Raw genomic sequence first — 27,921 nt, forward strand, 5'->3', positions numbered from 1 at the left:
GGGGCTATGGGGTCTATGGGGGGTATGGGGTCTATGGGGTGTATGGGGTTATGGGGGCTATGGGGTCTATGGGGGGTATGGGTGTATGGGGTGTATGGGGTCTATGGGGTCTATGGGGTTATGGGGGGTATGGGGTCTATGGGGGGTATGGGGGTATGGGGGGTATGGGGTCTATGGGGGGTATGGGGTCTATGGGGTCTATGGGGTCTATGGGGGGTATGGGGTCTATGGGGTGTATGGGGGGTATGGGGGGTATGGGGGGTATGGGGTGTATGGGAGGTATGGGGTGTATGGGGGGTATGGGGTCTATGGGGTGTATGGGGTGTATGGGGTGTATGGGGTGTATGGGGGGTATGGGGGGTATGGGGGGTATGGGGTGTATGGGGTGTATGGGAGGTATGGGGTGTATGGGGGGTATGGGGTCTATGGGGTCTATGGGGTTATGGGGTCTATGGGGTCTATGGGGTCTATGGGGTCTATGGGGTCTATGGGGTGTATGGGGTCTATGGGGGGTATGAGGTCTATGGGGGGTATGGGGTCTATGGGGTTATGGGGTGTATGGGGTCTATGGGGGGTATGGGGTGTATGGGGTCTATGGGGTCTATGGGGTCTATGGGGGGTATGGGGGGTATGGGGTCTATGGGGTCTATGGGGTCTATGGGGTCTATGGGGTCTATGGGGTCTATGGGTGGTATGGGGTCTATGGGGTGTATGGGGTCTATGGGGGTATGGGGTCTATGGGGTGTATGGGGTCTATGGGGGGTATAGGGGGTATGGGGGTATGGGGTGGAATGGTTATGGGGTTTCAATGACGGTTTTTGGGGGTTCTAAGCCCATTTTGGGGTCCTCAGACCCCATTTTGGTCCCCAAACCCCATATGTGACCCCCTATGTCCCCTATAGGTCGATGGTGTCCAGCACCACCTCCCCCTTGTCCTCTCCAATGGGGCCATCACCATCAGCCAACAGGGTCCCCATAGGATCCTATGGACCCAATGGGGCCCCAAAGTCCTCTTCAATGGGGTCTCCTATATCCTCATCACCCTCCCGACCTCCCTCCGGCCCCATGGAATCTGTGGGGACCTCAATGGGGACCCCAATGATGACCCCCAAGTGGACGTCACCTGCACCCCCCCCCTGCCCCATAGCTGCCCCATAGACAGCCCAGGCCCCTGTGGGGTGATGGAGGATCCTATGGGGCCGTTCTCGGGGTGCCATAGGGTGGTCCGGCCCCATAAGTATGTTATGGGGTGTATAGAGGGGCAGTGTATGGAGCCGGGGGGCACGACCCTATGTAGGAGCATTGAGGCCTATGCGGCTGCATGTGAGGCCGCTGGGGGGCGCCCCATAGATTGGAGGGGGGCAGTGGATTGCCGTGAGTATATGGGGTCTATGGGGCTATGGGGTTGGATGGGCAATGGGGATCTATGGGGTAATGGGGATCTATGGGGCAATGGGGTTGGATGGGCAATGGGGATCTATGGGGCTATGGGGATCTATGGGGTAATGGGGATCTATGGGGTAATGGGGTTGGATGGACAATGGGGATCTATGGGGTAATGGGGTTGGATGGGCAATGGGGATCTATGGGGCTATGGGGTTGGGTGGGCAATGGGGGTGTATGGGGTAATGGGGTTGGATGGGCAATGGGGATCTATGGGGTAATGGGGATCTATGGGGCAATGGGGATCTATGGGGCAATGGGGTTGGGTGGGCAATGGGGATCTATGGGGCTATGGGGATCTATGGGGCTATGGGGTTGGATGGACAATGGGGATCTATGGGGCTACGGGGTTGGATGGGACATGGGGATCTATGGGGCAATGGGGATCTATGGGGCTATGGGGTTGGATGGGCAATGGGGATCTATGGGGCAATGGGGATCTATGGGGCTATGGGGATCTATGGGGCAATGGGGATCTATGGGGCAATGGGGATCTATGGGGCAATGGGATTGGATGGGCAATGGGGATCTATGGGGCAATGGGGTTGGATGGGGCTATGGGGGATCTATGGGGCTATGGGGTTGGATGGACAATGGGGATCTATGGGGCAATGGGATTGGATGGACAATGGGGATCTATAGGACAATGGGGATCTATGGGGCAATGGGGTTGGATGGGCAATGGGGATCTATGGGGCTATGGGGTTGGATGGACAATGGGGATCTATGGGGCAATGGGGATCTATGGGGCAATGGGGTTGGATGGGCAATGGGGATCTATGGGGCTATGGGGTTGGATGGGCAATGGGGATCTATGGGGTAATGGGATTGGATGGGCAATGGGGATCTATGGGGCAATGGGGATCTATGGGGCAATGGGGATCTATGGGGCTATGGGGTTGGATGGACAATGGGGATCTATGGGGTAATGGGGATCTATGGGGCAATGGGGATCTATGGGGCTATGGGGATCTATGGGGCTATGGGTTTGGATGGACAATGGGGATCTATGGGGCAATGTGATTGGCTGGGACAGGGCTGATGTTCTCTATGGAGGGCTGTGATTGGCTGTAGCCTGTTTGCCCTCCCCTATCCCTGCCTCTGATTGGCTGTTCCCCCCCCCAGCCCTCCCCTGCCCCCCCCACAGCCACTACTCCCCCTGCAGCTGCCCCATAGCTTGTGCCTCCCTCCCCATGGGCCCCACATGGACCCACAAGTGCTTTGGGGGCTGCCAGTGTGGGGCTGGATACCTGAGCAGTGGGTCCCAGTGCGTCCCCATTGAGGCCTGTGGCTGCCTGTACAGGGGCCAGTATATACAGGTACATACTGGTTATACTGGTTATACTGGGAGCTCATACTGGGGATACTGGGGGGTTACTATGGATACCTGAGCAGTGGGTCCCAGTGCGTCCCCATTGAGGCCTGTGGCTGCCTGTACAGGGGCCAGTATATACAGGTACATACTGGTTATACTGGTTATACTGGGAGCTCATACTGGGGATACTGGGGGGTTACTATGGATACCTGAGCAGTGGGTCCCAGTGCGTCCCCATTGAGGCCTGTGGGTGTCTGTACCGGGGCCAGTACATACAGGTACATACTGGTTATACTGGTTATACTGGGAGCTCATACTGGGGATACTGGGGATACTGGGAGGTCATAATGGGGGTAATGGGGGTACTGGGAGCTCATACTGGGGATACTGGGGATACTGGGAGGTCATAATGGGGGTAATGGGGGTACTGGGAGCTCATACTGGTTATACTGGGGATACTGGGAGCTCATACTGGGGATACTGGGGGGTTACTATGGGTACCTGAGCAGTGGGTCCCAGTGCGTCCCCATTGAGGCCTGTGGGTGTCTGCACCAGGGCCGGTATATACAGGTGGGATACTGGTTATACTGGTTATACTGGTTATACTGGGAGCTCATACTGGGGATACTGGGGGGTTACTATGGGTACCTGAGCAGTGGGTCCCAGTGCGTCCCCATTGAGGCCTGTGGCTGCCTGTACAGGGGCCAGTACATACAGGTACATACTGGTTATACTGGTTATACTGGTTATACTGGGAGCTCATACTGGGGATACTGGGAGCTCATACTGGGGGTACTGGGGGGTTACTATGGGTACCTGAGCAGTGGGGCCCAGTGCGTCCCCATTGAGGCCTGTGGGTGTCTGTACAGGGGCCAGTACATACAGGTGGGATACTGGTTATACTGGTTATACTGGTTATACTGGGAGCTCATACTGGGGATACTGGGGGACCTAATGGGGGTAATGGGGGCTCATAATGGGGGTAATGGGGGTTACTATGGGGATGGATACTGGGGATACTGGGGGGTTACTATGGGGATACTGGGGATACTGGGAGCTCATACTGGGGATACTGGGAGGGCCTATGGGGATGGATACTGGGGATACTGGGGGGTCATACTGGGGATACTGGGGGGTCATAATGGGGATACTGGGGGTCCTAATGGGGATACTGGGGGGTCATAATGGGGATACTGGGGGTTACTATGGGGATGGATACTGGGGATACTGGGGGCTCATAATGGGGATACTGGGAGCTCATACTGGGGATACTGGGAGCTCATACTGGTTATACTGGGAGCTCATACTGGGGATACTGGGGGGTTACTATGGGTACCTGAGCAGTGGGGCCCAGTGCGTCCCCATTGAGGCCTGTGGCTGCCTGTACAGGGGGCAGTATATACAGGTACATACTGGTTATACTGGTTATACTGGGAGCTCATACTGGGGATACTGGGAGCTCATACTGGGGGTACTGGTTATACTGGGAGCTCATACTGGGGATACTGGGGGTACTGGGGGGTCATACTGGTTATACTGGGAGCTCATACTGGGGATACTGGGGATACTGGGAGCTCATACTGGTTATACTGGGAGCTCATACTGGGGATACTGGGGGGTCCTATGGGGTAATGGGGGTACCCAATGGATACCTGAGCAGTGGGTCCCAGTGCGTCCCCATTGAGGCCTGTGGGTGTGTGTACCGGGGCCAGTACATACAGGTGGGATACTGGTTATACTGGTTATACTGGGAGCTCATACTGGTTATACTGGTTATACTGGGAGTACTGGGGGGTTACTATGGGTACCTGAGCAGTGGGTCCCAGTGCGTCCCCATTGAGGCCTGTGGCTGCCTGTACAGGGGCCAGTACATACAGGTACATACTGGTTATACTGGTTATACTGGGAGCTCATACTGGGGATACTGGTTATACTGGGGATACTGGTTATACTGGGAGCTCATACTGGGGATACTGGTTATACTGGGGATACTGGGGGGTTACTATGGATACCTGAGCAGTGGGTCCCAGTGCGTCCCCATTGAGGCCTGTGGGTGTGTGCACCGGGGCCAGTACATACAGGTACATACTGGTTATACTGGTTATACTGGTTATACTGGGGATACTGGGAGCTCATACTGGGGGTACTGGGGATACTGGGGGGTTACTATGGATACCTGAGCAGTGGGTCCCAGTGCGTCCCCATTGAGGCCTGTGGCTGCCTGTACAGGGGGCAGTACATACAGGTGGGATACTGGTTATACTGGTTATACTGGGAGCTCATACTGGGGATACTGGGAGCTCATACTGGGGATACTGGGGATGGATACTGGGGATACTGGGGGGTTACTATGGGTACCTGAGCAGTGGGTCCCAGTGCGTCCCCATTGAGGCCTGTGGCTGCCTGTACAGGGGCCAGTATATACAGGTACATACTGGTTATACTGGTTATACTGGGAGCTCATACTGGTTATACTGGTTATACTGGGAGCTCATACTGGGGATACTGGGGGGTTACTATGGGTACCTGAGCAGTGGGTCCCAGTGCGTCCCCATTGAGGCCTGTGGCTGCCTGTACAGGGGCCAGTACATACAGGTACATACTGGTTATACTGGTTATACTGGTTATACTGGTTATACTGGGAGCTCATACTGGGGGTACTGGTTATACTGGGAGCTCATACTGGGGATACTGGGAGGTCATAATGGGGGTAATGGGGGTACTGGGAGCTCATACTGGGGATACTGGGAGCTCATACTGGGGAGACTGGGGGGTTACTATGGGTACCTGAGCAGTGGGTCCCAGTGCGTCCCCATTGAGGCCTGTGGGTGTCTGCACTGGGGCCAGTACATACAGGTGGGATACTGGGAGCTCATACTGGGGATACTGGGAGCTCATACTGGGGAGACTGGGAGCTCATACTGGGGATACTGGGGATACTGGGGGGTTCCTATGGGGGTAATGAGGGTTCCCAATGGGGATAATGGGGGTTCCTATGGGGATGGATACTGGGGATACTGGGGGGTCATAATGGGGGTAATGGGGATACTGGGAGCTCATACTGGTTATACTGGGAGTTCATACTGGGGGTACTGGGGGGTTACTATGGGTACCTGAGCAGTGGGTCCCAGTGCGTCCCCATTGAGGTCTGTGGGTGTCTGCACCGGGGCCAGTACATACAGGTGGGATATGGGGGGGTCATACTGGTTATACTGGGGATACTGGGAGTACTGGGAGCTCATACTGGGGATACTGGGAGCTCATACTGGGGATACTGGGGGTCCTATGGGGTAATGGGGGTTCCCAATGGGTACCTGAGCAGTGGGTCCCAGTGTGTCCCCATTGAGGCCTGTGGGTGTGTGCACCGGGGGAGGTACCTGCAGGTGGGATACTGGGGATACTGGGGGGGCCTAATGCGGATACTGGGAGGTCATAATGGGGATACTGGGGGGACTAATGGGGGTAATGGGGATACTGGGGGGGCCTATGGGGATGGATACTGGGGATACTGGGGGGGCCTAATGGGGATACTGGGGGGTCATAATGGGGATACTGGGGATACTGGGGGGTTCCTATAGGGGTAATGGGGGTTCCTATGGGGGTAATGGGGGTTACTATGGGGATGGATACTGGGGATACTGGGGGGTCATACTGGGGATACTGGAGGTTCCTAATGGGGATACTGGGGGTTCCCAATGGGGATACTGGGGGGACATAATGGGGGTAATGGGGGTTACTATGGGGATAATGAGGGGTCCTAATGGTGATAATGGGGGGTCCTATAGGGATGGATACTGGGGATACTGGAGGTTCCCAATGGGGATAATGGGGGTTCATGATGGGAAACTCAATGTTCCCAATGGGATCTCAATGTTCTCAATGGGATCTCAATGTTCTCAATGGGATCTCAATGTTCCCAATGGGAAACTCAATGTTCCCAATGAGATCTCAATGTTCTCAATGGGATCTCAATGTTCCCAATGGGATCTCAATGTTCCCAATGGGATCTCAATGTTCCCAATGGGATCTCAATGTTCTCAATGGGATCTCAATGTTCCCAATAGAAAACTCAATGTTCCCAATGGGATCTCAATGTTCTCAATGGGATAACTCAATGTTCTCAATGGGATCTCAATGTTCCAATGGGATCTCAATGTTCCAATGGGATCTCAATGTTCTCAATGGGATCTCAATGTTCCAATGGGATCTCAATGTTCCAATGGGATCTCAATGTCCCAATGGGATCTCAATGTTCTCAATGGGAAACTCAATGTTCCTTGAGGTTCTTCACATTCCCAATGGGATCTCAATGTTCCCAATAGGAAAACTCAATGTTCATTGAGGTTCTTCACATTCCCAATGGGAAACTCAATGTTCCCAATGGAAAACCCAATGTTCCCAATGGGAAACTCAATGTTCCCAATAGGAAAACCCAATGTTCCCAATGGGAAACTCAATGTTCCCAATGGGAAACTCAATGTTCATTAAGGATCTCCCCATTCCCTATAGGAAAACTCAATGTTCCCAATGGGAAACCCAATGTTCCCAATGGGATCTCAATGTCTCCCCCTTCCCAATGGGAAACCCCTTCCCCCCCCAAACCCCATATCCCCCCATTGCCTCTCCCACCCCATAGATCACCGAGACCATCAGATCCCATGACTGCTCCGAGACCTGCACATGCCGCGGCTCCGGCGCCCTCCATTGCCGCCCCACACCCTGTCCCTATGGCCATATATGTACCCCCATTAACGGCACTAGAGCCTGCATGGAGCCCCCCGGACGCTGCAGCCTCAGCCCAGCCTCCGGCTCCATCACCTTCGATGGGGCCTCCATCATCCCCATGCTGGCCAATGGGGTCTATGTGGTGGCCACAGTGTGTGAGGCGATGGAGCCCAACTGGTTCCGGTTGCTGGCGGTGGTGGAGGGGGGTCAGAGGTCAGCGGAGGTGATGGAGGGGGGTCAGAGGTCACCGGCGGTGGTCGCGCTGTATCTATATGTACGTGGAGCCTTCGTCACCGTCAAGAGGGAGAGGAAGGTCTGGGTAGGTTGGAGGTGTTGGGATGGGAACCAATCAGAGGGGGGCGTTGGACATGGGCAGCCAATCACAATGGGGCTATTGGACATCGTCGTCCAATCAGAAGGGGGCGTTGGACATGGTCAGCCAATCAGAAGGGGGCATGGATGGGATTCACCCCATGGCTCCATCACCTTAGATGCCATAGGGAGTCCTTGACCCAATCCTATAGGACCATATATAGGATTCACTTCCATGTCTCCATCACCATAAGATACCCATAGGGGGGTCCTTGATACCCAATCCCATAGGACCATATATAGGATTCACTTCCATGGCTCCATCACCATAGATGCCAATGGAGGGGTCCCTGTTACCCAATCCTATAGGACCATCAATGGGATTCCTATCCATGGCTCCATCACCATAAGATGCCCATAGGGGGGTCATTGTCACCCAATCCCATAGGATCATATATGGGATTCACCCCATGGCTCCATCACCTTAGATGCCCATAGGGAGGTCCTTGACTCAATCCTATAGGACCATATATGGGATTCACTTCCATGGCTCCATCACCATAGATGCCCATAGGGAATCATTGTCACCCAATCCCATAGGATCATGAATGGGATTCACCCCATGGCTCCATCACCAATAGATACCCATAGGGGGATCCTTATAACCCAATCCCAATGGGCCATATATGGGATTCACTTCCATGGCTCCATCACCATAAGATGCCCATAGGGGATCATTGACACCCAATCCCATAGGACCATATATGGGATTCACCCCATGGCTCCATCACCATAGATGCCAATGGATGGATCCTTCCCACCCAATCCCATAGGACCATATATGGGATTCCCATCCATGGCTCCATCACCAATAGATGTCCATAGGGGATCATTGTCACCCAATCCCATAGGACCATGTATGGGATTCACTTCCATGGCTCCATCACCATAAGATACCCATAGGGGATCATTGTGACCCAATCCTATAGGACCATATATGGGATTGACCTCCATGGCTCCATCACCATAAGATGCCCATAGGGAGGTCCTTGACTCAATCCTATAGGACCATATATGGGATTCCCATCCATGGCTCCATCACCATAGATGCCCATAGGGAATCATTGTCACCCAATCCCATAGGATCATATATGCGATTCATCCCATGGCTCCATCATCAATAGATGCCTATAGGGGGATCATTGTCACCCAATCCCATAGGATCATGAATGGGATTCACCTCCATGGCTCCATCACCATAGATGCCATAGGGGATCATTGTCACCCAATCCCATAGGATCATATATGGGATTCACCCCATGGCTCCATCACCATAGACGTCCATAGGGGGGGTCCGTGTTACCCAATCCCATAGGATCATGTATGGGATTCACTTCCATGGCTCCATCACCTATAAGATGCCCATAGGGGATCATTGTCACCCAATCCCAATGGGCCATATATGGGATTCCCATCCATGGCTCCATCACCATAGATGCCAATGGAGGTGTCCCTGTTACCCAATCCCATAGGATCATGAATGGGATCCACTTCCATACCCAAAACGAATGGAATTCACCCCAATTTTGGGGTTAAGCACCCCATTTTTGGGGTAATTCACCCCAATTTTGGGGTTAAACACCCCATTTTTGGGGTAATTCACCCCAATTTTGGGGTCAAATGCCCCATTTTTGGGGTAATTCACCCCAATTTTGGGGTTAAATGCCCCATTTTTGGCCTATTTCACCCCAAAACACGATTCCAACCTCTTGTCCTCACCTCCAGGTCAACGGGATCCCAACCCCCATCCCTACGCAAGTCAATGGGATCCCAACCCCCAACCCTATGGAAGTCAATGGGATCCCAACCCCCATCCCTATGGAAGTCAATGGGATGCTGAACATCACTGAGGCCAATGGGACCATCCGGCTCCAGCACATCCTATGGGATATCTCCCTGGATCCCAATGGGGTTGTCATGGTGACCAAGGGGCTGCATGGGAAGCTCTGTGGGATCTGTGGGAATTCCAATGGGAATGCCGAGGATGACGTGCGGGGACCGGATGGGACCTGGCTTGGGAATAGGGATATAGGGAAGGGCTGGAGAGCTCCGGAGTTCACACATGTGAGTGTGGGGGTGGGAATGGGAATGGGATGGGAATGGGAATGGGAATGGGATTGGGATTCACAATGGGATTGGTTGGGATTCCCAATGGGAATGGATGGGATTCATAATGGGATCAGTTGGGATTGGTTGGGATTGGGTTGGGACTGGGTTGGGATTCCAATGGGATTGGTTGGGATTCATAATGGGATTGGGAATGGGAATGGGTTGGGATTGGTTGGGATTCCCAATGGGAATGGGAATGGGATTCACAATGGGATTGGTTGGGATTCATAATGGGATTGGGTTGGGATTCACAATGGGAATGGGAATGGGATTCACAATGGGAATGGTTGGGATTGGGTTGGGATTCCCAATGGGAATGGTTGGGATTCATAATGGGATTGGTTGGGATTGTCAATGGGAATGGGATTGGGATTGGGAATGGGATTGGTTGGGATTCCCAATGGGATTGGTTGGGATTGGGTTGGGATTCATAATGGGATTGGGAATGGGATGGGATTGGGTTGGGATTGGGTTGGGATTGGGAATGGGATTGGGAATGGGATTGGGTTGGGACTGGTTGGGATGGGATTCCCAATGGGAATGGTTGGGATTGGGTTGGGAATGGGATGGGATTCATAATGGGATTGGGATTCCCAATGGGAATGGGATTGGTTGGGATTCACAATGGGATGTAATGGGATTCCCAATGGGAATGGGAATGGGATTGGGAATGGGATTGGGTTGGGATTCATAATGGGATTGGGTTCAGAATGGGAATGGGATTCCCAATGGGATTGGGAATGGGAATGGGATTGGGAATGGGATTGGGTTGGGAATGGGAATGGGAATGGGATGGGATTGGGATGGGATTCATAATGGGATTGGTTGGGATTCCCTATGGGAATGGGTTGGGATTGGGTTGGGATAACCAATGGGAATGGGATTGGGAATGGGAATGGGTTGGGATGGGATTCATAATGGGAGGATATGGGGCAAAAAGTGGGGAAAATGGACCAAAATTGGGGGAAAAAAGCCCAAAATAGTGAAAAAAGGATAAAACCACCCAAAAAAAGAGGGGAAAAAGGGCAAAAAGTGGGAAAAGCCCCAAAAAAGGGGGAAATTTACCCAAAACCCAATGGATTAATCCCTTATTTCCTCTTCCCCTCCCCCCCCCAGTGCTGCGAATAGGGGGGAGGGGGAGAGGCTCCTCCGATGACGTCATCGCTGACGTCACCGATGACGTCATCGCGTCCCAACGTGTTCCCTATGGAATGGCAATAAAGGGATGAGAATAGCACTTATGGGGCTGGGGGGTCACTTATGGGGCTGGGGGGCACTTATGGGGCTGGGGGGGACTTATGGGGCAGGAGGGGCACTTATGGGGCAGGAGGGGAACTTATGGGGCAGGAGGGGCACTTATGGGGCAGGAGGGGAACTTATGGGGCTGGAGGGGCACTTATGGGGCAGGAGGGGAACTTATGGGGCAGGAGGGGCACTTATGGGGCAGGAGGGGCACTTATGGGGCTGGGGGGTTACTTATGGGGCTGGGGGGTTACTTATGGGGCTGGGGGGTACTTATGGGGCTGGGGGTCACTTATGGGGCTGGGGGGGAACTTATGGGGCTGGGGGTCACTTATGGGGCTGGGGGGGACTTATGGGGCTGGGGGGGACTTATGGGGCTGGGGTGGCTCTTATGGGGCTGGGGGGGACTTATGGGGCTGGGGGCACTTATGGGGCTGGGGGCACTTATGGGGCTGGGGATGCATTTATGGGGCTGGGAGGGACTTATGGGGCTGGGGGAGCACTTATGGGGCACTTATGGGGCTGGGAGGGACTTATGGGGCACTTATGGGGCTGGGGGGCACTTATGGGGCTGGCGTTACTTATGGGGCTGGGGGTCACTTATGGGGCTACTTATGGGGCAGGGGGTACTTATGGGGCTGGGGGGAACTTATGGGGCTGGGGGCACTTATGGGGTCACTTATGGGGCTGGGAGGCACTTAGGGGGCTGGGGGGGCACTTATGGGGCTGGGGAGAACTTATGGGGCTGGGGGGTCACTTATGGGGCTGGGGGGGCACTTATGGGGCTAAGGGGGTTACTTATGGGGCTGGGGGGGCACTTATGGGGCTAAGGGGGTTACTTATGGGGCTGGGGGGGCACTTATGGGGCTGGGGGGAACTTATGGGGCTGGGGGGCACTTATGGGGCTGGGGGACACTTATGGGGCAGGGGGGGCACTTATGGGGCTGGGGATGCACTTATGGGGCTGGGGGACACTTATGGGGCTGGGGGGCACTTATGGGGCAGGGGGGAACTTATGCGGCTGGGGGGGACTTATGGGGCTGGGGGGTCACTTATGGGGCTGGGGGGGACTTATGGGGCTGGGGGGGCACTTATGGGGCTGGTGGGGCACTTATGGGGCTGGGGGGACACTTATGGGGCTGGGAGGCACTTATGGGGCTGGGGGGGACTTATGGGGCTGGGGGGGACTTATGGGGTTGGGGTTTACTTATGGGGCTGGGGGGCACTTATGGGGCTGGGGGGTCACTTATGGGGCTGGGAGGGACTTATGGGGCTGGGGGGGCACTTATGGGGCTGGGGGTCACTTATGGGGTTGGGGGTCACTTATGGGGCTGGGAGGGACTTATGGGGCACTTATGGGGCTGGTGGGGCACTTATGGGGCTGGGGGGGCACTTATGGGGCTGGGGGGGACTTATGGGGTGGGGTCACTTATGGGGCTGGGGGGACTTATGGGGCTGGGGGCACTTATGGGGCCTGCCCCACACATCCGGGTCCATTCATACACATCCTGGCCCCATTCACTTCCTGGTCCCCCCCCATTGAGTCAATAGCAGCGGTCACGGTGCTGCCTATGGGGCGGATCTATGGGGTGGGAACCCGGATGTGTGGGGCACAAGGGGGGGACCAGGATATAGGGGGATTATGGGGGGTTGGGGGGGGGACACCCATAGGGATCTATGGGGCAGGGGGGGTCCTATGGGAGGAAGATGTGTGGGTCACATATAGGGGGAGACCCATATGTGGGTCCTATGGGTTGGGCACCAGTGGGACACCAGTTGTACCCCATACCCCATATACCCCATACCCCATATCCCATATCCCATACCCCATATACCCCATACCCCATATCCCATACTCCATATCCCATACCCCATATCCCATATCCCATACCCCATATACCCCATACCCCATATCCCATACCCCATATCCCATATCCCATACCCCATACCCCATATCCCATATACCCCATACACCCCATACCCCATATACCCCATACCCCATATCCCATATACCCCATACACCCCATACCCCATATACCCCCTATACCCCATACCCCATACACCCCATATACCCCATATACCCCATATACCCAAAACCCCATATAACCCATATACCCCATACCCCATATACCCCATATACCCCATACCCCATATACCCCATACCTCATATACCCCATATACCCCATATCCCATATACCCCATACCCCATATACCCCATATACCCCATATACCCCATACCCCATATCCCATATACCCCATACACCCCATATACCCCATACACCCCATATACCCCATATACCCCATATACCCCATACACCCCATACACCCCATATAGCCCATACCCCATATACCCCATATACCCCATACACCCCATACACCCCATACACCCCATATACCCCATACCCCATATACCCCATATACCCCATACACCCCATACACCCCATATACCCCATACCCCATATACCCCATATACCCCATACCCCATATACCCCATACCCCATAATCCCCCCCCTGCCCCACACTTATGGGGTGAGCAGGAAGTGCCTCAGGCTGTGGGAGGGGCTGGGGGTGGGTCTGCCCCATAGATATATCCCTGTGGATCCTATGGGGCAGACACAGAGAGACGGAGCTATGGGGTGAGGGGGATGTATGGGGTCTATGGGGTGTATGGGGTATATGGGGTATATGGGGTGTATGGGGTGTATGGGGTGTATGGGGTGTATGGGGTGTACGGGGTATATGGGGTCTATGGGGTGTATGGGGTATATGGGGTGTATGGGGTGTATGGGGTGTATGGGGTGTATGGGGTGTATGGGGTATATGGGGTATATGGGGCATATAGGGTGTATGGGGTATATGGGGTGTATGGGGTGTATGGGGTGTATGGGGTGTATGGGGTATATGGGGTGTATGGGGTATATGGGGTATATGGAGTATATGGGGTATATGGGGTGTATGGGGTATATGGGGTATATGGGGTGTATGAGGTATATGGGGTATATGGGGTGTATGGGGTATGGGGTGTATGGGGTATATGGGGTGTATGGGGTATATGGGGTATGGGGTATATGGGGTATATGGGGTATATGGGATGTATGGGGTGTATGGGGTATATGGGGTATATGGGATGTATGGGGTGTATGGGGTGTATGGGGTGTATGGGGTATATGGGGTATATGGGGTATATGGGGTGTATGGGGTATATAGGGTATATGGGGTATGGGGTATAGGTTATTATGGGCTATGGGGCTGACCCCTCCCCCCTCAGCCTGGGGCAGATGAAGCTTCTCCCCCTCCCCCTCCTCCTCCTCCTGGACCTATGGGGACCTCTGGGGTCACGTGGGGCACCCACAGCCCCCCCAGGTGAGTGTGGGACCCATAGGGTGTGGGGCAGCCCCATAGAGACAATGGGTCCCAGCCCCATAGAGACAATGGGTCCAGCCCCATAGCATCAATGGGTCCAGCCCCATAGCATCAATGGGTCCAGCCCCATAGCATCTATGGGTCCAGCCCCATAGCATCAATGGGTCCAGCCCCATAGCCACAATGGGTCCAGCCCCATAGCCACAATGGGTCCAGCCCCATAGCATCAATGGGTCCAGCTCCATAGCAATGGGTCCAGCCCCATACCATCAATGGGTCCAGCCCCATAGCGTCAATGGGTCCAGCCCCATAGCAATGGGTCCAGCCCCATAGCGACAATGGGTCCAGCCCCATAGCAATGGGTCCAGCGCCATAGCATCAGTGGGTCCAGCCCCATAGAGACAATGGGTCCCAGCCCCATAGCGACAATGGGTTCAGCCCCATAGCATCAATGGGCCCCATAGCATCAATGGGTCCAGCCCCATAGCATCAATGGGTCCAGCCCCATAGCATCAATGGGACCCAGCCCCAGAGCAATGGGTCCCAGCCCCATAGCATCAATGGGTCCAGCCCCATAGCCACAACGGGTCCAGCCCCATAGCATCAATGGGTCCAGCCCCATAGCAATGGGTCCAGCCCCATAGCATCTATGGGTCCAGCCCCATAGCATCAATGGGTCCAGCCCCATAGCATCTATGGGTCCAGCCCCATAGAGACAATGGGTCCAGCCCCATAGCAGCAATGGGTCCCAGCCCCATAGAGACAATGGGTCCCAGCCCCATAGCATCAATGGGTCCAGCCCCATAGAGACAATGGGTCCAGCCCCATAGAGACAATGGGTCCCAGCCCCATAGCATCAATGGGTCCAGCCCCATAGCATCAATGTGTCCAGCCCCATAGCATCAATGGGTCCAGCCCCATAGCATCAATGGGTCCCAGCCCCATAGCATCAATGTGTCCAGTCCCATAGCATCAATGGGTCCCAGCCCCATAGCATCAATGGGTCCAGCCCCATAGCATCTATGGGTCCAGCCCCATAGCATCAATGGGTCCAGCCCCATATGTCCCAGCCCCATAGCATCAATGGGTCCAGCCCCATAGCAATGGGTCCAGCCCCATAGCATCTATGGGTCCAGCCCCATAGCATCAATGGGTCCAGCCCCATAGCATCAATGGGTCCAGCCCCATATGTCCCAGCCCCATAGCATCAATGGGTCCCAGCCCCATATGTCCCAGCCCCATAGCATCAATGGGTCCAGCCCCATAGCATCAATGGGTCCAGCCCCATAGCATCAGTGGGTCCCAGCCCCATATCAATGGGTCCAGCCCCATAGCATCAATGGGTCCAGCCCCATAGCATCAATGGGTCCAGCCCCATAGCATCAATGGGTCCAGCCCCATATGTCCCAGCCCCATAGCAATGGGTCCAGCCCCATAGCATCAATGGGTCCAGCCCCATAGCGACAATGGGTCCAGCCCCATATGTCCCAGCCCCATAGCGACAATGGGTCCAGCCCCATAGCATCTATGGGTCCAGCCCCATAGGCTGCTCTCCCCATAGGGCCCCTGTATCCCTATGGGCCGGAGGTCGGGGACGAGTCTGCCCCACATGAGGACGATGGGATGAGCCCTGAGATCTTCCTATGGGAACCATTCACCTTCCATGGACAACAATATAGATCCATATATGTGGGTGCTATGGGGCAGGGGAGGGTTGGTGACCCATAGATCCTGCCCCATAGCTCTGTGCCCCACATCTCACCCCATAGCTCTGTGCCCCATAGCTCCATGCCCCATATCCTGTGCCCCATCTCTGTTCCCCATAGCTCTCTGCCCCATAGCCCTGTACCCCACATCTCTGTGCCCCATAGCCTTGTGCCCCATAGCCTTGTGCACCGTATCTCTGTGCCCCACATCTCACCCCATAGCTCTGCCCCATATCTCTGTGCCCCATAACCTTGTGCCCCACATCTCTGTGCCACATCTCACCTCATATCTGTGCCCCATAGCTCTGTACCCCATATCTCTGTGCCCCATATCTCTGTGCCCCACATCTCACCCCATAGCTCTATGCCCCATAACCTTGTGCCCCACATCTCTGTGCCCCATAGCTCTGTACCCCATAGCCTTGTGCCCCACATCTCACCCCATAGCTCTATGCCCCATATCTTTGAGCCCCATATCTCTGTGCCCCACATCTGTGCCCCACATCTCTGTGCCCCATAGCTCTATGCCCCATATCTTTGTGCCCCATAGCTCTGTGCCCCATAGCTCCATACCCCATAGCTGCCCCATATCTGTGCCCCATATCTCACCCCATAGCTCTGTGCCCCATAGCTCTGTGCCCCACATCTCTGTGCCCCATATCTCACCCCACATCTCACCCCATAACCTTGTGCCCCATAGCTCTCTGCCCCATATCTCTGTACCCCGTATCTCTATGCCCCATATCTCCGTGCCCCATAGCTCTGCCCCACATCTGTGCCCCATAACCTTGTGCCCCATAACCTTGTGCCCCATAGCTCTGTACCCCACATCTCACCCCATAGCCTTGTGCTCCATAGCTGCCCCATAACGTCGTGCCCCATATCTCACCCCATAGCTGCCCCATAACCTTGTGCCACATAGCTGCTCCATAGCTGCCCCATAACCTCTGCCCCATAGATCTCACCCCACAACCTCTGCCCCATATCTCACCCCATAACCTCGTGCCCCATAGCTCTATGCCCCATATCTGTGCCCCATAGATCTCTGCCCCATAGCTCTGTGCCCCATAGATCTCTGTGCCCCACAACCTCTGCCCCACAACCTCTGCCCCACATCTCACCCTATGACCTCTGCCCCCAGGTCACCACCAACGGTCTCCTCTCCCTCGGCCGCGGCTTCCCGGCCCCTCCCCCCGGAGCTCTCCCATTGGCTGAGGCTCCTCCCGCCCTCGCTCCCTATTGGTCGGACGTGGACACGACCCTGGGGGGTGACGTCTACTTCCGGCAGAGCCGAGAGCCACGTGACCTGCGGGCCGTGGGGCGGGGCTTGGTCCCCACGTGGGTCATGGTGGTCACGTGGGACAGGGTGGCCTTCTATGGGGCGGCCACCAACAAGGTATAGGGGATGTATATGGGGTGTATATGGGGTGTATATGGGGTGTATATGGGGTATGGGGTATGGGATATGGGGTATGGGGTATGGGGTATGGGATATGGGGTATGGGGTATGGGGTATGGGATATGGGGTATATGGGATATGGGGTATGGGGTATGGGGTATGGGATATGGGGTATGGGATATGGGATATGGGGTATGGGATATGGGATATGGGATATGGGGTATATGGGATATGGGGTATGGGGTATGGGATATGGGGTATGGGATATGGGATATGGGGTATGGGATATGGGGTATGGGGGGTATGGGGTATGGGGTATGGGATATGGGGTATGGGATGTGGGATATGGGGTATGGGATATGGGATATGGGGTATGGGGTATGGGATATGGGATATGGGGTATGGGATATGGGATATGGGGTATGGGGTATATGGGGTATGGGATATGGGGTATGGGATATGGGGTATGGGGTATGGGATATGGGGTATGGGATATGGGGTATGGGATATGGGGTATGGGATATGGGATATGGGATATGGGGTATGGGGTATGGGGTATGGGATATGGGGTATGGGGTATGGGGTATGGGGTATGGGATATGGGGTATGGGATATGGGATATATGGGATATATGGGATATGGGATAATGGAGTATGGGGTAATGGGGGTAATGGGGTAAGGGGATAATGGGATAAGGGATATGGGATAACAGGATAATGGGATATGGGATATATGGGATATGGGATAAGGGGGTAATGGGATATATGGGATATGGGGTATATGGGATATATGGGATAATGGGGTAATGGGATGATGCGATATGGGAGAATGGGATAATGGGGTAATGGGGTATAGGATATGGGCTATGTGATATAGCATAATGGGATATGGGGTATGCGATATGGGCTATGGGATATAGGATAATAGGATATGGGATAATGGGGTATGGGATAACGGGATAATGGGGTAATCAGGTAATGGGATATGGGCTATGAGATATAATGAGATATGGGATATAGGGTATGGGATATGGAATATGGGATAACGGGGTAATGGGATAATAGGATATGGGATATGGGCTATGGGCTATAGGATAATGGGATATGGGATATATGATATAGGCTACAGGCTATAGGATGTGCTCTATGGGTAACCCTGTCCCCATATACAGGTTAACACCTTCCAGGCTGTCCTGTCAGTCGCTGGCTCAGCCTCATTCGTCACCTTCAACTATGGGGACCTGCAATGGAGCTCAGCAATAACCTCCAATGGGGACCCACACACTGGGATGGGGGGCACAGCAGCACAGGTGGGGTCTATGGGGTCAATGGGGATCAATGGGGTCAATGGGGATCAATGGGAGTCAATGGGAGTCAATGGGGATCAATGGGAGTCAATGGGGATCAATGGGACCTCCAATGGAGCTCAGCAATAACCTCCAATGGGGACCCACACACTGGGATGGGGGGCACAGCAGCACAGGTGGGGTCTATGGGGTCAATGGGGATCAATGGGGTCAATGGGGATCAATGGGAGTCAATGGGAGTCAATGGGGATCAATGGGAGTCAATGGGGATCAATGGGAGTCAATGGGGATCAATGGGGGTCAATGGAAGTCAATGGGAGTCAATGGGATCAATGGGAGTCAATGGGATCAATGGGAGTCAATGGGATCAATGGGAGTCAATGGGAGTCAGTGGGGATCAATGGGTGTCAATGGGACTCAATGGGAGTCAATGGGAGTCAGTGGGGATCAATGGAAGTCAATGGGAGTCAATGGGAGTCAATGGGGATCAATGGGAGTCAATGGGAGTCAATGGGAGTCAATGGGGATCAATGGGAGTCAATGGGAGTCAATGGGAGTCAGTGGGGATCAATGGAAGTCAATGGGAGTCAATGGGGATCAATGGGAGTCAATGGGAGTCAATGGGAGTCAATGGGGATCAATGGGAGTCAATGGGAGTCAATGGGGATCAATGGAAGTCAATGGGAGTCAATGGGGATCAATGGGAGTCAATGGGATCAATGGGAGTCAATGAGGGTCAATGGGAGTCAATGAGGGTCAATGGGAGTCAATGGGAGTCAATGGGGATCAATGGAAGTCAATGGGAGTCAATGGGGTCAATGGGAGTCAATGGGATCAATGGGAGTCAATGGGGGTCAATGGGGTCAATGGGGATCAATGGGATCAGTGGGGGTCAATGGGGTCAATGGGGTAATGGTTTGGGTTAAAATCACCTGGTTTTGGGTCTGTTCCTCCTGTTTTTGGCCTGAAATTGGTGTTTTTGGGTCAAAATTGGGTATTTTTGGATCTCTCTCCCCTATTTTGGGTCAAAATCTGCTATTTTGGGGTCTAATTCTGCTATTTTTGGGTCAAAATCTGCTATTTTTGGGTCTAATTCAGCTGTTTTTGGGTCCCCCCCAGGCTGGTTTCTTCTCCCCCCGCGGGTCATATGACCTCCCAGGCTCACGCTCCCCCGCGGTCCTGAACCTGTCACGTGACTCCAACGTCGGGGTCAGAGGTCGTTGGGTCTTCCGGGTGGATGAGGACCCCAACCCCTCCCCCACCCATGGGGTCTATGTGTGTGAATAGGGGGGAGGGGCAGGACCCATAGGGGACAATGTGTGGGGCTGACCCATAGACACTGACCCATAGGGGACAATGTGGGGCAGGACCCATAGGGGACAATGTGGGGCTGACCCATAGAGGGACATTGACCCATAGAGAGACATTGACCCATAGGGGGGAGGGGCTGACCCATAGGGGGCAATGTGGGGCAGGACCCATAGGGGATGTGGGGCAGGACCCATAGAGAGACATTGACCCATAGAGAGACACTGACCCATAGGGGATGTGGGGCTGACCCATAGAGAGACATTGACCCATAGAGAGACATTGACCCATAGGGGATGTGGGGCTGACCTATAGGGGATGCTATGGGGCAGGACCTATAGACACTGACCCATAGAGAGACACTGACCCATAGGGGATGTGGGGCTGACCCATAGACATTGACCCATAGAGAGACATTGACCCATAGAAGGACCCTGCCCCATAGATGGACCTTGCTCCATAGAAGGACCTTGCCCCATAGGAGGACATTGCCCCATAGAAGTTCATTGCCCCATAGAAGCTCATTGCCCCATAGAAGCTCATTGCCCCATAGATGAACCCTGCCCCATAGAAGGCCCCTGCCCCATGGAGAACACAATAAAGCCTCTCCAAGTGCCATGTACATGTGTGGTTATGGGGCAGTCAATGGGTCCATAGGGATCAATGGGTCCATGGGGGTCAATGGGTCCATAGGGATCAATGGGTCCATAGGGATTAATGGGTCCATGGGGGGATCAATGGGTCCATAGGGGTCAATGGATCTATGGGGTGGATCAATGGGTCCATGTGGGATCAATGGGTCCATGTGGGATCAATGGGTCCATGGGGGTCAATGGGTCCATAGGGATCAATGGGTCCATGGGGGTCAATGGGTCCATAGGGATCAATGGGTCCATAGGGGATCAATGGGTCCATAGGGATCAATGGGTCCATAGGGGATCAATGGGTCCATAGGGATCAATGGGTCCATAGGGGATCAATGGGTCCATAGGGATCAATGGGTCCATGAGGGTCAATGGGTCCATTGGAGATCAATGGGTCCATAGGGGTCAATGGGTCCATAGGGATCAATGGGTCCATAGGGGAATCAATGGGTCCATGGGGGTCAATGGGTCCATAGGGATCAATGGGTCCATGGGGGTCAATGGGTCCATAGGGATCAATGGGTCCATGTGGGATCAATGGGTCCATAGAGATCAATGGGTCCATGGGGGTCAATGGGTCTATAGGGGATCAATGGGTCCATAGGGATCAATGGGTCCATAGGGATCAATGGGTCCATAGGGATCAATGGGTCCATGTGGGATCAATGGGTCCATAGGGATCAATGGGTCCATAGGAAGCACCTATGTTATACGTTGGGGCGTCACGTGGGTGATAGGAGGCTCCTGATTGGCTCTTCCGGGTTAGGCCACGCCCCCTTCCAGGTATGGGCTGTTCCCCCCCCCCCAGTTCCTGCTTTGGTCCTTGCTGGGGTCGGGACGTGAGTTGTGGGGTGACCCATAGAGTCCTATGGGGGGGGGGGGGCCTATGGGGTCCTATGGGGTCATATGGGGGGGTCCTATAGGGTTCCTATGGGGCTGAGTCCCTATAGGGGTCCTATAGGGTCCTATGGGGCGGGGGTGTCCCTATGGGGTCCTATGGGGGGGGCCTATAGGGGTTCCTATGGTGGGGGAGTCCCTATAGGGGTTCTATGGGTGGGGGGCCCTATAGGGGTCCCTATAGGGGTTCCTATGGGGGGTCCTATGGAGGAGTCCCTATAGGGGGTTCCTATGGGGCGGGGGGGTCCCTATGGGGTCCTATGGGGGGGGCCCTATGGGGTCCTATGGGGTGGGGGGGTCCTATAGGGGGTTCCTATGGGGGGGGTTCCATATAGGGGGTCCCTATGGCGTCCTATGGGGCGGGGGGGGTCCCTATAGGGGTTCTATGGGGGGGGGCTCCCTATGGGGTCCTATGGGGGGGGGCCCTATAGGGGTCCTATGGGGCGGGGTCCCTATGGGATCCTATGGGGGGTGCCCTATAGGGGTCCTATGGGGGGGGTTCTTATGGGGTCCTGTGGGGCGGGGGGGGCCCTATACGGGATTCCTATGGGGGGGGGTCACTATATGGGTCCTATGGGGGGGGGGGCTATAGGGGTCCTATTGGGCGGGGGTGTCCCTATGGGGTCCTATGAGGGGGGTCCCTATACGGGTCCCTATGTGGGGCTGCCCCATAAGTGCTTATGGGTCCCCGAGCACCCATTGGGGCTGTTCCCCCCCCCCCGTGTCATTGGTTCCGTCCTATGGGGCCCATGGACCTCGCCCCACTCAGGAATGTCCCATTGGCACCAGTAACACCAGTGCCCGCCCAGTAACTCCCAGTCCCCTCCCAGTAACTCCCAGTCCCCTCCCAGTAACTCCCAGTCCCCTCCCAGTAACTCCCAGTCCCCTCCCATTAACACCAGTCCCCTCCCAGTAACTCCCAGTCCCCTCCCAGTAACACCAGTTCCCTCCCAGTAACTCCCAGTCCCCTCCCAGTAACACCAGTCCCCTCCCATTAACACCAGTGCCCTCCCAGTAACACCAGTTTCCGCCCAGTAACGTGTTCCTGCAGGATGGAGTGGGGGAGCTTGAGCGTACTGGTCATACTGGGAGGTACTGGGAGGAACTGGGATGAACTGGGAGGGGATTGGGATGAACTAGGAGGGAACTGGGAGGAACTGGGAGGAACTGGGAGGAATTGGGATGAACTGGGAGCAACTGGGAGGAACTGGGAGGGTATCTGGAGGAACTGGGATGAACTGGGAGGAACTGGGAGGGGATTGGGATGAACTGGGAGCAAATGGGAGGAACTGGGAGGGGATTGGGATGAACTAGGAGGGAACTGGGAGGAACTGGGATGAACTGGGAGGAACTGGGAGGAACTGGGATGAACTGGGATGAACTGGGAGGAACTGGGATGAACTGGGAGGAACTGGGATGAACTGGGATGAACTGGGAGGAACTGGGATGAACTGGGAGGAACTGGGAGGAACTGGGATGAACTGGGATGAACTGGGGATGAACTGGGGATGAACTGGGATGAACTGGGATGAACTGGGATGAACTGGGAGGGAACTGGGATGAACTGGGATGAACTGGGAGGAACTGGGATGAACTGGGATGAACTGGGATGAACTGGGATGAACTGGGACCCCTCTCCCCCCCAAACTGGTTTTGTCCCCCCAGTTCTGCCCCCAGTAAGAGGGAATCCTCTGCCCCCTGGTGAGTAACTGGGATGAACTGGGAGCAACTGGGAGGGGGGAAGAGCTGGACTGGGAATGGGAGTGGCATAAACTGGGATATAAGAGGTTATACTGGGATATAATGGGTTATACTGGGATATAAGGGGTTATACTGGGATATAAGGGGTTATACTGGGATATAAGGGGTTATACTGGGATATAATGGGTTATACTGGGATATAAGGGGTTATACTGGGATATGATGGGGTTATACTGGGATATGATGGGGTTATACTGGGATATAAGGGGTTATACTGGGATATAAGGGGTTATACTGGGATCTGATGGGGTTATACTGGGATATAATGGGGTTATACTGGGATATAATGGGGTTATACTGGGATATGATGGGGTTATACTGGGATATGATGGGGTTATACTGGGATATGATGGGGTTATACTGGGATATAAGGGGTTATACTGGGATATAAGGGGTTATACTGGGATATGATGGGGTTATACTGGGATATGATGGGGTTATACTGGGGTATAAGGGGTTATACTGGGATATGATGGGGTTATAATGGGATATGATGGGGTTATAGTGGGATATAAGGGGTTATACTGGGATATAATGGGGTTATACTGGGATATAATGGGGTTATACTGGGATATGATGGGGTTATACTGGGATATAATGGGGTTATACTGGGATATGATGGGGTTATACTGGGATCTGATGGGGTTATACTGGGATATGATGGGGTTATACTGGGTTATGATGGGGTTATACTGGGATATAAGGGGTTATACTGGGATCTGATGGGGTTATACTGGGATATAATGGGTTATACTGGGATATAAGGGGTTATACTGGGATATGATGGGGTTATACTGGGATATAATGGGGTTATACTGGGATATGATGGGGTTATACTGGGATATAAGGGGTTATACTGGGATATGATGGGGTTATACTGGGATATAAGGGGTTATACTGGGATATAATGGGTTATACTGGGTTGTAATGGGTTATACTGGTATCTTCCCATTCCCTACAGATACCACCAGTCCCTTCCACTATGGTGAGTGGGGATATGGGGGGGGCAGCCCTATGGGGTGAGATGGGGGGACCCCATTGGAGGTCATTATGGGATGTCCCAATGGGACCCAATGGGGGATACCATTGATGACCCTATGGGGGTGTCCTTAAGGACCCCAATGGGGGATACCATTGATGACCCCAATGGGGGATCCCATTGATGACCCTATAGGGGTGTCATTGAGGACCCCAATGGGGGATACCATTGATGACCCTATAGGGGTGTCATTAAGGACCCTATGGGGTGTACCATTGATGACCCTATAGGGGTGTCATTGATAACCCTATGGGGTGTACCATTGATGACCCTATGGGGGTGTCATTGATGACCCTATGGGGTGTACCATTGATGACCCTATAGGGGTGTCATTGATGACCCTATGGGGGTGTCATTAAGGACCCTATGGGGTGTACCATTGATGACCCTATAGGGGTGTCATTGATGACCCTATGGGGTGTACCATTGATGACCCTATAGGGGTGACCCCATATCCCCCCCAGATTGGCATCGCCTGCGTGTGGCTGGGCTGGTGGTGGCTGCTGTCCTATGTGTGATGGGCATCATCATCCTCCTCAGTGAGTGTCTATGGGGGACCCCAAATGTCTATGGGGGACCCCAATGTCAATGGGGTCAATGGGGGGGTCCTTGTGTCAATGGGGGACCCCAATGTCTATGGGGACCCCAAATGTCAATGGGGACCCCAAATGTCAATGGGGACCCCAAATGTCTATTGGGGTCATTGTGTCAGTGGGGTCCCCAAGTGTCAATGGGGGACCCCAAGTGTCAATGGGAACCCCAAATGTCAATGGGGGGTCCCCAAATGTCAATGGGGGGGTCATTGTGTTAATGGGGACCCCAAATGTCAATGGAGACCCCAAGTGTCAATGGGGGGGTCATTGTGTTAATGGGGACCCCAAATGTCAATGGGGGACCCCAAATGTCAATGGTGGTCATTGTGTCAATGGGGACCCCAAATGTCAATGGGGGACCCCAAATGTCAATGGGGAGACCCCAAATGTCAATGGGGGACCCCAAAAGTCAATGGGGGTCATTGTGTTAATGGGGTCCCCAAATGTCTATGGGGGACCCCAATGTCAATGGGGACCCCAAATGTCAATGGGGACCCCAAATGTCAATGGGAGGGTCATTGTGTTAATGGGGTCCCCAAATGTCTATGGGGGACCCCAAATGTCAATGGGGGTCATTGTGTCAATGGGGTCCCCAAATGTCAATGGGGACCCCAAATGTCAATGGGGGTCATTGTGTTAATGGGGACCCCAAGTGTCAATGGGGGACCCCAAGTGTCAATGGGGACCCCAAATGTCTATGGGGGTCATTGTGTCAATGGGGGGGTCATTGTGTTAATGGGGACCCCAAATGTCTATGGGGACCCCAAATGTCTATGGGGACCCCAAATGTCAATGGGGGGTCATTGTGTCAATGGGGGGTCCCCATATGTCAATGGGGGGGTCCCCTTGGGCTCAGTGTCCCCTATGGGGTTGACGTGGTCACCTCTTGTGCCCCATTACCAGGTGGGAAGTGCAAGTGTGGGAGCAAAGCCAGGTATGGATATGGGATATGGGGTATGGGGTATGGGATATGGGGTATGGGGTATGGGATATGGGGTATGGGGTATGGGATATGGGGTATGGGATATGGGATATGGGGTATGGGGTATGGGATATGGGGTATGGGATATGGGATATGGGGTATGGGATATGGGATATGGGGTATGGGATATGGGGTATGGGATATGGGGTATGGGGTATGGGATATGGGATATGGGGTATGGGATATGGGGTATGGGGTGTGGGGTATGGGATATGGGGTATGGGATATGGGGTATGGGGTATGGGATATGGGGTATGGGGTATGGGGTATGGGATATGGGATATGGGGTATGGGATATGGGGTATGGGGTATGGGATATGGGATATGGGGTATGGGATATGGGATATGGGGTATGGGATATGGGGTATGGGATATGGGGTATGGGGTATGGGATATGGGGTATGGGGTATGGGATATATGGGATATGGGATATGGGGTATGGGGTATGGGGTATGGGATATGGGGTATGGGATATGGGGTATGGGGTATGGGATATGGGATATGGGGTATGGGATATGGGGTATGGGGTGTGGGGTATGGGATATGGGATATGGGGTATGGGATATGGGGTATGGGATATGGGATATGGGGTATGGGATATATGGGGTATGGGATATGGGATATGGGGTATGGGATATATGGGATATGGGATATGGGGTATGGGATATGGGGTATGGGGTGTGGGGTATGGGATATGGGGTATGGGGTATGGGATATGGGTCATGTTTGATGCCAACCCCTCCCCCACAGCCGCCGTTGTCCCCCCCCGGACTCCTCCCACCTCATGGCTCATGGTACGTCCCATGTATCCCCCATCTATGGGGTCACCCCATAGAGACAATGGGGGTCCCCATAGACCCCATAACCCAATGCTATGGGTCCCCCATTGACCCACATCTCCCCATAGGAACCAGCAGCACGTGTTGAGGTGACCCCATTGTCCCCAATGGATATGGGGCATATATGGGGGGGATGGTCGTTTTGGGGTGAAACCCTCCGAAAACAGCAAGAAATGGGACATTGAGTAAAAAGTGATGGTTTAATGGGGACATTGTGGTTATTATGGGAAGGAGGAGGGGATATGGGGTCAATGGGGTTAATGGGGATATGGGGTCGATGGTGGTCAATGGGGACATGGGGTCGATGGTGGCCAATGGGGACATGGGGTCAATGGGGACATGGGGTCGATGGTGGCCAATGGGGTCAATGGGGACATGGGATTGATGGTGGCACCAGTACATGCCATGGGTGTTCAATGGTGGCCAATGGTGGCCAATGGTGCCATTGGGTCAATGGGGCCACCAGGAGATGCCATTGGTGGTCAATGGTGGCCAATGGGGACATTGGGTCCATGGTGGCACCAGGAGATGCCATAGGTGGTCAATGGTGGCCAATGGTGGTCCATGGTGCCATAGGGTCAATGGTGGCACCAGGAGATGCTATGGGTGGTCAATGGTGGTCAATGGTGGTCAATGGTGCCATAGGGTCAATGGTGGCACCAGGACATCCCATAGGTGGTCAATGGTGTCCAATGGTGGCCAATGGTGGCCAATGGTGGCCAATGGTGGTCAATGGTGGTCAATGGTGGTCAATGGTGGTCAATGGTGCCATTGGGTCAATGGTGGCACCAGTACATCCCATAGGTGCTCAATGGTAGCCAATGGCAGTACCTCGACCTCCCTGTGCCCCATAGCCCCCATAGGACCCCCCATAACCC

The 27,921-nt window shown here is 54.2% G+C and overlaps 1 protein-coding gene across 1 annotated transcript; it reads left to right on the forward strand.

Annotated features, from left to right (window-relative positions):
* Window positions 1-21,752: 21,752 nt before the first annotated feature.
* Window positions 21,753-27,251, forward strand: LOC117437718 (FXYD domain-containing ion transport regulator 3). Its single transcript, XM_034072318.1, has 8 exons — window positions 21,753-21,771; window positions 22,834-22,921; window positions 23,495-23,530; window positions 24,552-24,575; window positions 25,094-25,168; window positions 26,126-26,156; window positions 26,955-26,998; window positions 27,112-27,251. The coding sequence occupies exons 2-8, from the start codon at window positions 22,882-22,884 to the stop codon at window positions 27,129-27,131; spliced, it is 270 nt and encodes an 89-aa protein (XP_033928209.1). The 5' UTR covers window positions 21,753-21,771; window positions 22,834-22,881; the 3' UTR covers window positions 27,132-27,251.
* Window positions 27,252-27,921: the final 670 nt, after the last annotated feature.

Source organism: Melopsittacus undulatus, chromosome 26 (assembly GCF_012275295.1).
Source record: "Melopsittacus undulatus isolate bMelUnd1 chromosome 26, bMelUnd1.mat.Z, whole genome shotgun sequence".
Classification (NCBI taxonomy): Eukaryota; Metazoa; Chordata; class Aves; order Psittaciformes; family Psittaculidae; genus Melopsittacus; species Melopsittacus undulatus.